We start from the raw sequence: 17847 nt of genomic DNA on the forward strand, positions 1-17847 counted from the left end.
GGGGGAGTAGGGTAGGTGAATGCGTGTACACACAGAGTGTTGGACTCCCGCAATAGTACGATGTCGGACTACCAACTAAACACCTCCCTATCATCAGAGAACTAGCCTGGAACCGTTGACACATTATTTGGGGCTAGCCCTTCCGCTCTCCCGGCTTCGGGAGCTCTTAACTCAGGGAGTCCCTTTTACCAACAGAAGGGGAGGGGATGATCGGAATTGTTAGTTTAGGGAACCCCTTGCCATCCGGTCGAGTTCAATCTTCTACGCAATAAGAAGAGCCCGAACATAATGTGCAACACGACTCCAGCTGCCTGTGCTCATCAGCATCTCTCTGGCAATGATGTCTGGAGAGAGCTTCCCTGCTGCTGACGGGAGCGGTCTCACCTTTCGCAAGAGAAAACGGTGTGATTAGCGTCTTCCGCTACTCCATTGCAGAACACACAATTAGGAGATCGCGCATTCCCAATCCTATGCAGGTAAGACTGAAAACCTCCGTGCCTGCTTAGAAGTTAGGTAAGGAAGTAATCAATCTAACCATGCGTTTGGTTCAGCCACGAGTCTAAATTGTCAATGAGCCGCGCAGTCCATCTGCCCCTGGGCTCATTTTGTCAAGAGAGCTGTGATTCGATAACGGTGCGTTGACGTTCTTCACGTGCAACCACGTCTCTTTCGCTCCTACGGTGGTAGGTAGCTTTATGCTCCTTGGCAAGGAGGGCAACGGGGATCACTCCCGTGATCACCATCACGGCTGATGCAGAGACAGTGCGATAAGCAGACGCCACTCGGAAAAGCTCCTCGTCTTTGCACCTGGGCGAGGTGCTTACGATGCACCTCTTTGTCAAAGGCATCAGCCCATACCTCGCGCCATAGAGCAGAACCGACTACGTTGCTCCCATAAGAAGACATCTCCTAGTGGATATATGGACCCCAATAATCGCCATTAGCCGACTCAAGGCCGCGACTCCAGTTGCAACCCTGTCCGCTGCTGTTTTGATTTGCTCAAACAAGCTGATCTTCCATAGTCAACTCTTTCTGATCAAGATGGCTACTTCGTTTTTTTTCCAGCGCAAGGCTGAAACCATGAGCAGTCCTCCATCCGCTTACCCGTCGCATCAATATACAAAGTCTGCTTTGCGCCTGTTCAACAGTGCGTCTGACAACGAGTGCCGCAACGTTATCTGCATAATACGACTCTTCGGGTATGTTGAGTCTCAGCAAACTATTGTAGGACGCGTTCAAGATGTCCCGCCCTAGGATGGATCCTTGGATCGACGTGATTTTCATCCTCCTCTGAACCCCTAGCGTCTCATAGAACAGTCTTTCAGATAATCCCTCAATATCCGCCTAGCATATCTGCTCATCTTACGGAATTGAAGGCGGTTGTGACATCAAGCGTTATGAGGAGTACTATCCGGACTCTTGCCGGCAGGCGAAAATCCTTGTGAAAGAGCCTAGGGCCACTAGAGCGGGATTTTTGTTGTCCCCTCAGATCTCAGACGAAGATACCTTGGCAAGGTTTTCTTCAATGAAGAATCTGCGCACTCTCTGCCTCTGGAGAATTTTGTCAAATTCGCTTAAGGCTGCGATTATCGGCGGGGCGATTTACGGGGATAGTACAATGGGCCTAACAATGGTCTGAGTGCTCGGAGCTCCGGTTCCCCCCAGTAAACTAAACTAAACTATCCGTCGGGATCGGCGGCTGTGTGCCTCAGCTCGATGAACCGCATTCACTGTTCTGAACCCAAACTGCCTTGAGGATAAGTCCCCGGCAGCGCGGATCGGACGCTTCAGTGAGTCTACTCCTCCTACTCTCGAGAACTTTCCGGCCGTGTAAAGCATACACAGCGGTCGGTACGCAGACGGCAGCTCCGGGTCTCCTTTGCCCTTGCTGATCAGCGCGAGTCTGGTTACCTTCCAGCGACAAGGAAAAACGCAGCAAGTCTGGTCGTTGGCGGAACACCAGTTTGTAAACTTCGGCTGGGATCAGGCAGCCTGGCAACTTGTTGTTTTTCATAGTGAGATCAGTTTCTTCGAGCTCTCTCGTTGTGAAAAGGGGGCAATCCCCGACGCTTTCCGTGCTGTTAACATCAACCTGTACAGGAACTCTGGGGAATAATGCCCGTACAATGCCGTCCATCTAGTCAGCATTTAGTATGCAAGGCTTCCAAAGATCCCTGATTTTCCGGGTAACAAGCTTATAGCTTGAATCCCCACAGGTCCTCATTCACCTCGGTTTTGTCAGCCGCGAGGTTTGCTTTCATTTATCGCGCTGCGGTGTCTTCTTTTTGCTGATCTATACTATGCCTTTATGGCGCATGCCTCCTCGTTGGCGTGTAAAGGTTGTACCAAACGTCGGAGCTTATAACACTCCCTCCGTAGGTCGGCAATGGAAGCGTCACACGCCCTCGTTATCAGGTTTATCGTGGCTCTGCCTGCTCCAAGAGTTTCAACGAACTTCCCGATGTTCACCCTCGCGACATTCCACAGGCAAGGGTGGCGTCGCGTTGATACTCGCCGACAAGAAGCGTCAACCACTTCGAACGCGATATACAGGTGATCATTTGCCGAGAAGTCTTCCAAGACTCGCCATCCGTCCACCGATGATGCCAGAAATTCCGACGCAAAAGTGATGTGAGGAATGCTTCCTTTACAGTCTGGGCGCCGAAACGTTGGCGTGGATTCGGTGTTTAAAACTACGATCTCGGTTTTCGCCGTCATATTTAAAATTCGTTTCCCTCTGGAATCCGGTCGAGGCATGCCCCATTCAAGGACCCTAGCATTAAAATCACCGCCTACTAGGATTTGCCCCTTCGTGCCCGAAACGCCGTTCTCCAGAGCATCAAGCCGGCGCCGAAAGTTGAGCATCGTATCATTTGGCGTTAGGTAAATGCTAGAAAACGTCATGGCTAAACACTGAATCCAGACAAACCGACTCCTCCAGATGGGAGCGGTATTCGGTAAGTCGAAATGTCATGAAACCGGTTTCGGTATTGCTCGCTGATTAGCATTAGATCAGCAGCAAACTGTGCTAGCAACTGGTGAGGGGTTGCACTCCGGTGCATGTTAATTTGTAAAATGCGGATCATGCCATTCGTGTCATAGCCCTTTCCAGTTCCGCCCTAACGATTGGACACCGTCCCGAGCCCCCAGTGTATGCGACGCTCTAACCGGACACGCCACGATACCTGCAGAGAACGCAGCTTTCGCTTTCATTGCAGGCCTTTGCTGGGTGACATAGCTGACCGCATCTCCGGCATGCTGTTCTCCTGTCCGGTCCCTTGCAAGCTACTGAGGTGTAGTCCAGACACCTGTAACACTTGGTGACCGACAGTTGGGCTGTCATAAGGGTACTTGGCACAGAACAGTAGAGAGGGTCTGTAGGCGTCTCAGCAGATCGTGTGGGGAGCTAGAGGGCGGGGATTTAAGACAAAATTGTTTTAAAATAATAGAGAAAATGTCGCATTTATTTAGTTTTCCATTTAATTTCTTTTTTTTTATCTTTTGTATATCATTTTAAATTAGTACTAAAAAATACCTAAATAAATGTTTCTCTTTATTTTCTCTAATTCCAGGTTTTCAATTATATTTGACACTAACTACAGACGACATGTTTATAGAAGTGGAAAATTCCTCGAAATTAATATGGTATTATCTATTATCATATGGTTTATCATTTACTATAGTTGCCATATCTCTGGCCATTGATCCGGGGACATATACGCAAAGTGATTTTTGCGTTCTAATGGAACCAAATGCACTTTTCTATACAACATTTTTAGCTCCTGTTGTGATATTTGTAATGGTAAGTCCAAGATTTTTGTTAAATATCTCAGTAGATTTTGGCTTGTATTCCAAAAGACCTCCCCAATTTGCTACTCGAAAGTTATAGGAATAAACGATCTTGACGAGAGGTTGTGGGATCCCCCGATATCAAGTTCCCATGATTTTCATCCCAGGTTCGGATTTTCAGCTGCCTTGGGTGAAAAAAGTACAGAATCAGGACCATCTCTGATTCGTTCCTTGATTTGGGGCCATAAAAAATATTCCCACCTTTATTATCGCATCGCTTATCCTGAAAAGTTTCTTTTATAAATAGAGAAAACCTTTCAGCACTTCGTCGGCTCCACAAAGTTTTCCATCAATCTCAACTTGATGTGAAGGTTTTTCCAAGTTGCAGAGGTGATCCAAAAAGGTCATTCTCTACTTCTGGCCAATCCTTTTTAATATGGCTTTTTTTGTGTTTCGTGCAACCCAGCTGCAAAAAGGATACAACCTGTTAGGCCTGTCAAAACTTCCAAACTCCTCAATCCCTTTTTTTTCTAGATTCAATCTTAGGCTGTGCTGCATGCCACATTTGAAAGAATGGCTCGAGATCAGCTTTGTTACGAATCCATTATCTGCATAGAGCCATGTGGCGCTGGCCATTGAATGTCCTGCGTGGTGAAAGGGCGTTTCTTTGATGAACACCGAGAGAGACACGAAGTGGATACCTCCCAGAAAATCCGAAAGGCTATGCTCTTTGGATCGTCATAGAGCAGTCTAACTAAGCGAACAAAGTTCTTTGGCATTAGGTCTTCCTGAAGCGCATACCAGATAAGTTTTTGTGGGACAAAATCTTTTCTTGAGTAATTGCGCGGCGTATATTGCGCCACTAGCTCCACAGTTCTTGACAAATCCGGCTTAGTTCACAATAATTGGGATGCGGCTGTTAAGAATGCGCTTAAAAATATTTATGGTATGGGATAACCGTTCCTTTGGACTGACTTATTTTCTTTTTCGTATTGGAAGGATCGTGCTTCCCTGTTAGTCAGATGGTGGTCTACCCTCAATAACGTGATTGAAGAACTCACTAAGCCAGAGTGCTATCCAAATGTCGACAGTGCTTGGGAAAGTGGTGGATGAGCATATTCTTCTGTTGAAAAGTGTTCCTGCCACCTGTCTATCATGGCTCGTTGGTCGGTAAGCAAAGTATCATTCTTATCGAGCTTTGAGGTTGCCTCCAGAGAGTTAGTCTCTTCGCAAAAGCGTCTCCATGATGACCGTTTAGCCGATCTTACGTTTTTCTTAAGAGCTTTCTGTACCTCTTTATAGCGATTTCAGCCGGAGATGGTAATGCCGACACCACACTAAGTGCAAGTGGTAACCAATGTAGAGAAGTTTATGACCATTTTTTAACATTCGTGATTCACGTCTTTACCTTCGTCTCTGCCTTCGACTTCCATTCATCGATCCGCTCTTGGTCCGACTTCATCCCACTCAGAGGATTGAAACATCGATCCTTCAGGTTAAGTGGAGTCAGTTCCCAGTCTGCCTTACAGACAACCGCATGCAAAGGACTGGCCTGCTTTTTGCTGTAAAAATAGGCGAGCAGCGAGCCGACTTGGCGATAATGTTTAAAATGATGATTAAAAAACCGCATAAAAGGTACTTATTGTGCGTCGAATCCACTCTTACCCGCGGTAACTTGAAACCCTTTTGATTTCACACTCGCAGTTCGTAATCCCACTGAATCTATCGGCTTTGCTGACTCCACTGCCAACTCCCCACAACAATCTTGCGACCATCTCTTCTGTATTTTCACCCTGGACCTCTCCACCCTCTATGCCTGTTTTAACTGCTGACTGCTCCGAATCTCTGGCCATTCCTCCTTTCCTTCCTTCCTTGATTGAATTCCTCATTGGTAATCTTGATTTCAATGTCGGACCTAGCCCCGATGGGCTCCCTAATCTTTTCCTTCCTAACTGTAGAAACCACATGTCCCTCCCCCTGCGTATAATCTACAATAAAAGTCTAGAAGAATGCTAGTTTCCCCATCTCTGGACAGAGGATCTTATCATCTATATCCTCAAGGGTGGTGATCATTCTCTTGCTGTGAACTACCGCCTCATTTCTCTTCGTGAAACATAGATCTACGGTTTCAAGCATTTGATATCGTTGACCATAATATTTTCCACTCTAAACTCTCTCTATCCAACTTCCCTCCCTCAATCATCTCCTGGTTTTCCTCCTATCTCCCATACTGTTCTTGCAAAGTTTCTTTTCATGGTCACTCATCTGGTTCCTTCTCTCCTTTCTCTGGTGTTCCCCAAGGCTCTACACTTGGCCCCCTACTCTTCCTGTTTTTTATCAATGACCTCGCCTCAATCCTCACCTGTCCGTATTTGCTTTACGCAGACGACCTTAAATTGTTTGCCTCTGTTTCGTCTCCATTGGACTGTGCTCTCATCTCGTTCCTTCTCTTCTTCCTCTGGCGTTCCCCAACACTCTATACTTGGCCCCCCACTCTTCCCGTTTTTTATCAATTTATAGATGGTTGGTAAGCAAGTAATCGGTCTTCTGTCTGCGGGATCCTGCGTCCTTTCTAGGGGCAAGGTAGGTAATTTCCGCTGTGAGGAAGGGTGGAAATTCTTCCGGCCGACTAATGACCTGATTTATGCTATGTGCCAATCGACAGTGTGTATTGGTAAATTGCTTATACCAGATATTATGCATTCGATTAAGACAAGGATCCTTCCAGTTCCTCGGCTCGTCGCCTCTCCTCTCCGGTAACATCCGTAAAATTCATTCCAGGCGTATTGGCGTGGCGGGTGTCTTCGGCGGTGATCCACTCAGCATGCTCAGTATTCTGGACGGGTGACCCCCAAAGTCCACCCCAAAATTCTTTCGCTTCCATCACCGACAACTGAACTGTTGGGATTCGTTGAGTGACCTGAAAAAACTCCGCTTGTTTCTCGCGTACGTTGCATTCTGGACACGTCTGGAGTGACTTTCGCCATATCAACTGCATATGACGGAAAGTTTCCGCTTTTGTGTGTCCAGAATTTCAACCATGAGTGTTTCCCTTGGGACGGAATAGCTCCTCCCTTTTGCATTTTATTTTTCATCCGTCTGTTGGCAATGCCAGCGTTGATTTGAGTCAGCTTAACGATGTCCTGTCTTAGTGAGTTCCGTCGACATTCCAGACGAATTTTCTAGGTGGATCTCTTCGGTTACTCAGTCCAATAACGCGAAACCGAATCTTCTGGCCGTGCAATCTCACAGCCGTAGCCGTGACATATTAGCACACAGTCGAGATGCAATCTCAGCATTAATTTGAGATAGAAATCTCGGAGTTGCTGGAGACGAATAGAGCCCGGGAATACCTGGTCTATGCAAAGGATCCAGTTCCGAGAATTGTATACACGCTCTTCGGAATTCATCTCGAACCTCAGCTGGATGGTGGGGAAGAGGGCTTCGTCGAGTACTGAAACTTGCCTGCAGTGCAGCGTGGTGTTGTTAATGCCGCTGCCTCTGCCCCCATTGACTCTTGGTCACTAGTTTCCGCGATGACCACAAGTTAAACACGCTCTCTGATGATGGCAGGGATTGTGTCGCTGCGAGTAATAAAGTGGTACTGGTCTACGACTCGCTGCACCGTCACGTGCGCGAGTGCCCGACGAGTCTCTGGTGCAACAAGGGGCGGTAAGTTGTTGTACCCGCCCCTATCGTTATTTTGTAGTAGGAGCCATAAATTGTGACGAAACAGCTGCAGCAGGTGGAGCCATCATCGTGGCGCATTCGCAACCGGTCTTGGGACCACCTACAGCGGAGTTTAGTATCATTATTATAAATTGCAATCCACGTTTGAGTACAGTAAGAGGGAATCTGTGAGGCATGGAGAGGTCTCTGCTCACTTAACATGAGCACGCATAACGCAGCTCACTTTTTATATTACTTGCCGAAGTCGATTCTTTCGACGAGCTATCGGCGAACGCGACCGATACTCGCAAAAGAGAAGGATCTTGTTGACACGGCGCGAAACCTCCAAACCAATCCATCCTCAACACGGGTGGTAATTCTGGCTATCTCAATCATCATAGCCATTACACATCTAATGGAAATTTCGATGATGAACCAAGCCAGATTTTTAAAATAATAGAAACAAATCTAAATGAAAGTATTTTCTTGTCTTCATTTCACAGGGTGCAAACAGCTATTCTATTCTCTCTGCTTATATCATGTGTAAGAAGAGCAAGACAACATTGAAAAACAAGGAGCACAGCAGACTGTCTAGTATAAGGTAAGATACTTATCATTCAAATTTATTCTCTATTATTCCAGAAGGATTAAAAGGAAAGTGGAAACCAATAATCCTTCATTTTTCTCTTCTTCCCACAGATTTGATTTACGTTGCTCATTCCTATTTCTGACCATACTCCTAGCCGATTGGGTGTTCGCCTACCTATACCTAAGAAAGGCGAAATTCGAAGAAAGTGTTTCGCTATTTTATGGGTACATTTTCATTGCTTGTAATTCGATAATGGGCGTGTATATATTTATATTTCATTGTATTCAAAATGAGAAGGTCAGTATGATGCGAGGCTATCGAAGTAACAGATTTCTTTACATAGTTTTGCTATTTTCATCTCCAGATTCGCCACGAGTACCGCAAATACATACGACAAAATTCTTGGTTACCAAAATGTTTAAGATGTTCCAAGGTATCCATCTCATCGTCGGCCAGTCAGCATCAACAGCACTACGGGACAACCACTAGCAAGAAAAGTCCAATTGCCGCTGTACCAAGTGCACATTCAGTTTCGAATCCAAGCATAGTGCCATCATCGTCAGCTCCATACTTATCTGAAGATCAGGACCTGGCAGCTCATTCCTGCACAATTGTAGATTCGGTCACGAAGGTGTCAGCTGCTGACCTTCGGCAAAATATATTTTTGGATCAAGCGACAGGCGGAGGAACATTACGTGGTTTCAGTGGTTCCGCCATCGCAAGCGGTGGTCACATCTCGCCAGCTTCATCGGCGGGATCGACGCATTTGATATTCAATTCTACCCAGAATGATCATTCGCAGGTAGGAAGCTATTGACACTGGACTCTTGAATGGTTTTGTAATTTTTCTCTCTGTTCCCCTTTGCTTTAGGACTGGAGTTTCCAACTGTCGAAACCGGGACAGCCACAGCATTTTCCATCACACTCTGGAAATGCCGACTTTAGTGCTAGAAATCTAAATATTTACGACGCTAAGTACCTAAATTATGACTGCAAATCGAACAGGGCTAAGCAGCATCCGATGGGTGGTAACACGATGAGAAGTTGTCATACATCTTCTGCAGAACATGCTCCGCAGCATCATCATGAGTATTTCTATTGGGGTGAAAACAATCCCTCGCCTAAAAAGCAAAGGATTAATGGCGAACTGAAAGCAACTTCTCAAAAATCGGATAATGTTCATTCGTTTTACCCATCGTATAAGAAGACGCCACGTCACTATCCGATGCCACCAGGAGGTGATCATGACAAACTAAAAAATGACTGTGATTTCCCAGACACGGATCCCCGACTCTATCATTATCCATCGGATGATGACCGTACTGAATCCCACGTTGTTCTACCGCGACCCAATGTTAAGGGTTTCGGATCCGATAATGGATTCGATGGTTTCTCCACCAGTTATAGACCACAACAACAACGTTATCGTCAAAAATATTTGGGTGGTGGAGATTTCGCTGAAACCATGCCTTTACCGGCAGTTCCAAATCAGGATCTGACCAGTTGCCCGCCGAATAATGCAGCATCTTCATCGTATTATAGTCGTAGTCCTACGGCTGGTATGGATGAACCAGTTTATGAGGAGATTTTAAGCAATCGTGCGTCGGATTTTCATGAAGACTCGGATGGTGATGAAGAGGATGATGATGACGAGGGGTTAGATGATCGTGACGATGGTGGCAGAATGGGAAAAGAAGAACATTATAATCGTATGCGAAGGCTGCTGGCCAGTAAGGAGGATAGCGGATTAGGTGGCATGGAACCATTGCGGCAATCATTTAAGTGAGTAGAATATTTTTGTTTTTTTTTTCAAGCGTTTTAAAAATAGAAATAAATATAGAATGGGATGATGGAGCTTTGTGAGCCAGTCTAAAAAGAGCTAGAGTTCTCAAAGGAACTGGTAAACACTTCCCAAATAGAAGTGAGAACCAGGTCTCTGTAGACAAGATGAGAAGAAAACCATGGATCTAAGTTACGTCCAATCCATGTTTTTGAAGCTTACATTCGAGTAGGACCTGGATTGTTTTTGATGGTCCTGAAAATGATAATAGTGTTGGTGATGCTGACACTCCCCTGTCGAGACTGGTAATCGTAATACAATAACCTGATACTAATTTGGGTTTTTATTTTCACTCGAATGTCCCAGGTTTCCGTAACTGAAATCCTTGCGTATAATTTTAAACATTGTTAGGAGATGCGCACAACGTACTACAGTGCGTGCAATTCCTATGTACGAAGTGTAAAATTTTATTTTAAAACGCTCTAATTCCAAGAATTCTGAACAAATGTTAATGCCACTTTCACAGCGTTTTCCTACAACTGTATTTTATTGCTTACCATATCGATTGCGCTGTTTACCTTCGTTAGTCACGCTAGCGAGAGGTTTGTTGAAGAAAAGTGGTAATTTGAGAGCGTGCTTCCTATAGACGCAGTTGTGGTAATTTTATCGTTTTTTCTGTGTTTTATCGGGTGACCGGCGTGTCTTCCTTATCCGCCGTTTTTACCAGGCTTAGGCAAATGTACCAACTTCCGCCGTTTTCATGCTGCTGGAAATATCTTCTCGGACATGCACGCTTCGAACAACTCAGCGAACATGTCTGGTTTGAATTTCGCGGCAAGCTTAAGGGCCTTATTCGGTACTAAGTCCAGGGCTCGGCGCTTTATTGTCTCCAGATCTGCGGTAGATCTCCAACAACTAGTCTCTGTTGACTAGCGAAATTGCCGTCACAATCAGAGGTGGTTGGAATGTGTTGGTGCCCTCCTCTTGCTGGGGGAATAATCCCTGGATGATTTTATCAAGAGGGTAGGACACGTTATCTGCGGAGACGAACGGCCTCTAAATCGTCCCATAACGATTCTATAAGCACTGTCCCACGGGTTTACATCCGCTTCTGAGCAGAGCTCCTTAAAGCGCTGGATGGTGAGCTTGAGGGTTTTGCGGGCTACCTTACAGGCACACTCTTGTTGTCCCTGATCGATTCTACCAATCGCCCTCTGAGCCGCTCTCTTGGCTCAGTGGCAAGCCGATCGAAGGCTGGCCAGTTGACCATTCTACCGGTAATTTGGTCTTCTACTGGGGAATGAGCGCCTCCCAAGCATGGACGCGTCACATGCCATGGCGATGCATTGGCCCACATGGACGGCTCTTTCCGTAGAGGCGCCTGCTTTATGACGTTGATCTAATCACACCTCTAAAATTCAGACAGTGTCATACTTGGTGGGACGTAGCAGCTGTATACATATACAGCATTTATTTTTGCCCACACAAAGCTACTGCCTGCCTGACTTGCAGTACATTGTATGGCCTGTTGACCGCGAGCTCATATCGCCGTCCCACCAGTAGAATCTGTGACCCATACGCCACCGCGACGGTTTCTATACGGTTCACTTATGATGGAGATTTCTGTCCAAGTAAATCCTGAGTGACCCTGCAATGATTGAGGTTTATTTCTCATTGCAGTGAGCGCCTTCCTAAACTCCGGACATTTACTACTTCCGGCAATATGCCTGTTATCGTGTCTCTCTTCTACTTCGCTCAATATGCACTCCCTATTGCACTCCCTGGCAATATGGGACTTTCTCCTCACACCTTTTGCATCGATCGGATCAATCAATGCTGCTGGTGCATACCTTCGTGAAGTGCCGAAACGTGAGGCATTTAAAGCACTTTTTTAGTGAAGTTTGTTTTCTTAAAAGGCAAACTTCCGGATCGGGACTCATCTCTCTATGAGACTCGACAGGTAACCCTCCTTTTTACGTCCTTTTATACGCTCCTTCACTTTTCTCGTTTATTGACCTTGCCTGTATCTTATCCGTTATCGTCTTTGATATTGGAGGAGATTTCATAGTTGACGAGCTTGTTTTGAATGGATTCCTTTCTTGGTCCTGGAGTACCTCCTGCTATCGTGCATCTCGATAATATGCGGTGGGTGCTATCACAGTTTTAGTCGCCCAATGATCTGCCTTCCTTTCATGTTTGTTTTGTCTTGTTACCGGTGTTCCCGGTAGGGTCCATACTTCGCTTTAACACCTCCTTCTCCAGATCCAAATCACTTGTAACATTATATGCGAAGGTGGCCCAGTTGCCCACCACCGAGGCACTGCGGTCGAGGGATATCGACGATCGGGAGGAGCCTGCTTGCTCACTCCTAAAAGCCGTCGGTACTGGGATTCCGTGCCGCTGCGCCGTAAGTTTCTTCCTTCTTTTGTTTTCCATGTTGGTTTTATGTTTTTTGTGTCGTTCCCATAGTCATTTTGGTCCTGGTCCATACACCAGAGATGAGCAAACACTAGCCCACACACAGTCAGAAAATAAAGTGCATGAACACATATTTACACATCAATAGGGTATGCCCCTATCCGCCAGTTGGGTCACGCCTGATGGGAGATCTGACAACTCCTCACAGGTGTTTTTTTTTGTTTTTTTTTTTGTTTTTTTTTGTTTTTTTTGGTTTTTTGTTTTTTTTTGTTTCCTTTTGTTTTTTTTTTTGTTTTTTAAGGAGGTAGAAATCTTCAAAAGACCTGGGCACGCCAGAGTTTGGGATTTTTAACCACTAAAACCACCCCCGACTCCCCCATTTGTTGGAAAGGTGGGGAGTGCGGCGGGTTGAAAGTGATCGTTTCTTGAGCCAGCTAGTAATTGGCTGCAGAACCCATCTTAAGTTCATCCTAGCCCTAAGAAATTTTGTGGCAGTGTAGGCTATAACAGAATAGAGCGTGATCTTACCAAGTTTGGTGGAAATCGCACTATTAGTAACAAAGTTATAATAGATCAAAGTTGTCGATTCTTTGCAAATTCAAGACTGAATGTGGATAGGCTCACATAATCTTTCAGCGTGCAGCTTCCGGATTCCCGATTTGTTTGAAAGTTGTTGGTGATAGGAGACAGTACATAGGGACTAAAATCGAGATTGCCTAGATTACAGGACATTTCCGCTTTTTAGTTTAGACTATGTCGTCCATAGATTTCTTCAATTAGTGGCAAGTTATCAAAAAACCGCGTAGAATTCTTTATATCATGGCGTTGTAATAAACTCGTTTGTTTTTTTGTTTGTTTCTTATACCATTCCAGTCGATATCATATGAAACAATCTGAATTCGATTATCCCGTACAATCAGCAAAAGGTATGAAGATTCCATCGAGCAATTCTGGAAGAATAGGTAGTGAAAATTCTTTTAATAATGTGTGGTCACAGCAACAGCAACAGCAACAACTTCAGCAACAACCGCAACAACAACTGCAACAGATGCATCAACAGCAGCAACAACAAATTGTTGGTAGGACGCTATCCGCCATGTTAGATGAAAATAACACAGTTGTATGCTATTTGGAACCATTGCCAAAATGATGACATCATACCGCTGGCAACAACTAAGTTACGCTGAAAATTAAGTTTTAATATCATAGGGACATGTGCAGAGGGGGGAGAGAGAGAGAGAGAGAGAGGAAAAGTCGTCATTGCCACCGCTCACTTTGGAACGCCAGTTAGTGAAAGCAAAAAAAAAAGAGAGAAACATCAAGCTTCAATCACAGTGTACATTGCACGAGAACTTATACCAAGATTTAAGGTAACACCCCCGAAATCGGACCACGAGGCTATCTAAATTGGATCATGAGACCACAAAACGAAAAACTCTCCAAACCTTGGTCAAGCCTGTTCGTCATGTTGCACCCCTTGAGGTAGTGAGGTAGTCTGGCTGCTAATATCATTTTGAGGAGCAACTGTAGTTACTGATTGCCAGTTGTTTCAGCTAGTCAGTTCAGTTTCGTGTAGTGTACAATTTAGTAAGGAAATATTATCTAGCATACTATCGTGTTATAAAATCATTGAAGCGAAAAACAAACAATTTGTATTTAACTCTATCTCATTTGTCAATAGCTGTGAAGCTTTTTAATATTTTTAGGTAGGTAGGGAATGAAAGTATCTTTACCGATAGATTATAAAGAAAAATCCGAAGGGAATTTTTAAATAAGAACATGACTATTTTCATGTTTCATTTTCATGAGCGAGGGCTAACACAATATGATGAATGAAATTTTTGAAATAGGCAAGCAAAGACATATTTTTTGTTACACTGATGTTATGAAACATTTGCCGCTAAAAGAGGAGGCGTCAAAATGGAATAGGTATGATAAATTTTAAATATTTAGGGAAATAAATAAAAGACGAACAAAAAAAAAATATATATAATATATAAAGAGTGAAGAGAGAAGACATAAACAGATAGATCAAATAAAAATTACTGAGTGGTATTATTGTGTTTGTATCTAACATCTCTTTAGGACTATATGATTGATTACACTGCACCATATTGAAAAAAAAAAGCAAATGTTAAATAGAACGTACACGAATTGAAACAAAAAGAAAAAATTCTAATATTTCGCCACGCTATTTCCCTAAAATTCCGTCCAATTAATATGCAATCAAAACCAATTACAGTAACCTTATTCTCCTTTAAACTGACAAATCTCTCTAAATTAACGGCCCTCTCTAAATCCTTTCTAACTATCTTCCTTGTCCATACCGAATTAAGCTGTCGGAGCTTTATAAAATGCATGGACCTTATCTTTTTTTAGGTTGAAATGTTTATTTCTGAAATAGTAATATGGTCTTATCCTCATGATCCTTTCGCTTTTGTTCCCAAGATCCTGGTTTACCTAAATCAATTGATTGAAAAACTGCCCTTACCCCTGCCCTGCACTTCTTTCGAAATCTGGTGAGGTGGAAACCGACCCGTTGAAATGTCAAATGTTCTACATATTTAATATATATACTCATATACATATAAACATATATTTTTGCTATTCGAATTGAAATCACCCTTCCACCCCCTTCTCCTCATCCATCCCTCTTTCACAATCTCCTCGTCCATCTCTCTTTCACAATCTCCCCGCCCCCCCTAGGAATATCTAAACGATTTTCGTAAAGCACTGAAGTTCATGTGGAATGTAAAATAAAAATATTAAAAAAAAAAAAAATGGAAAACAAATACAAAAATTAAAAATTGCGATAGTATATGTTGCAAAAAATTCCAATAGTATATTGTGTGTTACAATATAACATATAATGAGTAGATAAATGGATAAAAGATACTGGAAAAGAGTAAAAGAACCTTTTGAACACAAAACTGACATAAAAAAAATAACTTAGAAATGATATGAAAAGTTGATAGACAACAAAAGTGAATTGAAAATCTAGAAATTGTGTACGAAAGAACAACAGAATTAAATTCGAATCGCGACCATATTTAAATAGGACTATACTGTAAAGTTAACTGTAAATAGGGACGATGATTATGTTGATATGGTTTTGAAGGAAAGACGGACATATTTTTTATAGAAATTTCAAATTAAATAGAAAGAAAAATACATTTTTCCATCCTTTTTGTTTTTTGTTAGTTAAATTTTAGGTTTTTTTCGTTTCTGTCGTTGGGTTTTAGTGATATTATTTAGCGTAGCGTTATCCTATTACATGCGCGAGCTTCGAAACAAAGTGAGTATATAAACTTTTAGCATCATTTTTTTCTATTTCACTGAGGTATTTTGGGTTTACTAATTCATTTTTAATGTCCGGATAGCTGAGTGGTTAGAGCACAAGGCTATCGTACGGAAGGTCGCGGTTCAAATCTCACTGGTTGGCAGTGGAATTTGTATCGTGATTTGACGTCGGATACCAGTCGACTCAGCTGTGAATGAGTACCTGAGTCAAATCAGGGTAATAATCTCGGTCGAGCACAATGCTGACCACATTGTCTCCTACAGTATACTGTAGTGTACCGTTTCGGTCTTGAATGAAGTCCTCTAACACACTTCAAGGCCCTGATCCAATATGGATTGTTGCGCCAACGATTACTATTTTATTTTTGTATTTATTTCACATCCTATTTCTGATTTCCATTCTAACATCTATCTACTAACTTCAAACGCAATCCTGTAAATATTTTATTGTAAATATGAAACTATCTAAGTTCAAGACTATTAGAGAAGACAAAAAAAAAAAAAAACGGATAAGATACGTGTAAATGAGTAATGAAAATCAAGGGATATATTAAAAACAGACAAAAAAAAAACGTATGAATACATACCGGAGAATGAAGTAATTATGGTAAGAAACACCTCTATATATGTAATATTGACATAACATTTATAATAAACGTTTAAAAATAGGTGCGAAAACAGATGATTCGTTTATTACTCTAAAGAAAACACATTAATTAACAACTACAGAGCCAGCTCAGAATGAGCGCACTTGCATGAAACAAAAAGTATATGAAATTCAAAAACATCCATTGAGGGAAAAATAAATGCAAAAATTATGAAACTAAAACCACACATTTTATTACTCAGACCCTAGTGACCACAAAGGAGGTCTTCCAAGTACAAGGCGAAACCTAAGAAAAGTTGAAACAAGTCGGCAAACCAGAAACGTTTCATCATCATCATCAACGGCGCAATAACCGATATCCGGCCTAGGCCTGCCTTAATAAGGAACTCCAGACACCTCGGTTTTGTGCCGAGGTCCACCAATTCGATATCCCTAAAAGCTGTCTGGCGTCCTGAACTACGCCATCGCTCCATCTTAGACAGGGTCTGTCCTGTCTTCTTTTTCTACCATAGACTTTCCGGTTGGGATCATCCTCATCCATACGGATTAAGTCACCCGCCCACCGTAACCTATTGAGCCGGATTTTATCCACAACCAGACGGTCATGGTATCGCTCATAAATTTCGTCGTTATATAGGCTTCGGAATCGTCCATCCTCATGTAGGTAGGTAGGTAGGTATCAGTGGCCGCTCCGAGGAGCCCAATTAGCGCTTTGGTGCGCCGTTTTGATGCCACAAACTCCTAAGACCATGACTCTTGTTATAGGAACAGGGAAACGGAGTCCAGCTGGCTCGGATCTTCAGAGCCAGCCCGTAGCATTCACGAAGGAAAGCAGCTCTCCGACCCTGTAACTAGAAATCTCACTGAGGTCCCCAAAGAATGGTTTACCCAGTGTCCGCAGCCTGACTCGAGCCAGAGCCGGGCAATCGCAGAGAAAGTAGATGAGGGTTTCCCTTCCTTCTCCGCAGCTTCGGCAATGCGAGTTGTAGGGTAAGCCGAGCCTAGCGGCATGGTCCCCTATGGACCAGTGCCCCGTGCCGACCGCCGTAATCTTGAATGCATTTGCACGCGTCTGGCACAGGAGCTCTCGTGATCGGGCTATGTTATAAGCGGGCCAAATTCTCCTTGATTTGGCACAGCTTGTAAGCCTTCGCAATCTCAGGTCCGCGGCTGCTAGGTACTGCGAGTAGACTCGGCCCCCGACAGCCGCCAGCGGAACACCGACTGTGTTCCCCGAGGGACTGCCAAGAGCAGAGCCTTGCCTGGCCAATCCGTCAGCCCGCTCATTCCCTTCTATGTTCCTATGCCCGGGAACCCAGAGGAGAGTGATCTTGAGCGTGCCGCCCAGATGGTTGAGCGTGTCTCTGCACTGCCCCACCAACCGGGAAGATGTCGTCGTTGAGTACAAGGCCTTGATGTCGGTCAGAATGGCTATGTTAAGCTTGGGGCTCAACTCACGCTCCAGCCATCGACAGACTTCCAATATCGCCAGTACTTCCGCCTGGAATGCACTGGTGAAACCTGGGAGACCATACGACTTGGATACACCGTGTGTATTCGAGAAAACCCCCGCGCCGACTACATAGGCCATCTTTGATCCGTCCGTAAAGAATACCGTGTCATAGTATTGCAACACGCCGCCGGTCTTCCACTTTGCCCTGGTTGGAAGGTGCACAGCAAAGTTTCTCGTGAAGT

General features: G+C 44.0%; 1 protein-coding gene across 5 annotated transcripts in view; it reads left to right on the forward strand.

The window, feature by feature from the left end:
• Window positions 1-15424, forward strand: part of LOC119660729 (latrophilin Cirl-like) — a 101989-nt gene extending 86565 nt beyond the window's left edge. For 4 of the 5 annotated variants that reach the window (XM_038069388.1, XM_038069391.1, XM_038069389.1 and 1 more), the window contains 6 exons: window positions 3573-3802; window positions 7962-8059; window positions 8158-8344; window positions 8412-8849; window positions 8919-9829; window positions 13119-15424. In XM_038069388.1, coding sequence (XP_037925316.1) covers window positions 3573-3802; window positions 7962-8059; window positions 8158-8344; window positions 8412-8849; window positions 8919-9829; window positions 13119-13395 — 2141 coding nt within the window. In that variant the 3' untranslated portion in view covers window positions 13396-15424. The remainder of the gene's footprint in view (window positions 1-3572; window positions 3803-7961; window positions 8060-8157; window positions 8345-8411; window positions 8850-8918; window positions 9830-13118) is intronic. The other variant, XM_038069392.1, reaches the window with a different exon arrangement.
• Window positions 15425-17847: the final 2423 nt, after the last annotated feature.

Source organism: Hermetia illucens, chromosome 7 (assembly GCF_905115235.1).
Source record: "Hermetia illucens chromosome 7, iHerIll2.2.curated.20191125, whole genome shotgun sequence".
Taxonomy (NCBI): domain Eukaryota; kingdom Metazoa; phylum Arthropoda; class Insecta; order Diptera; family Stratiomyidae; genus Hermetia; species Hermetia illucens.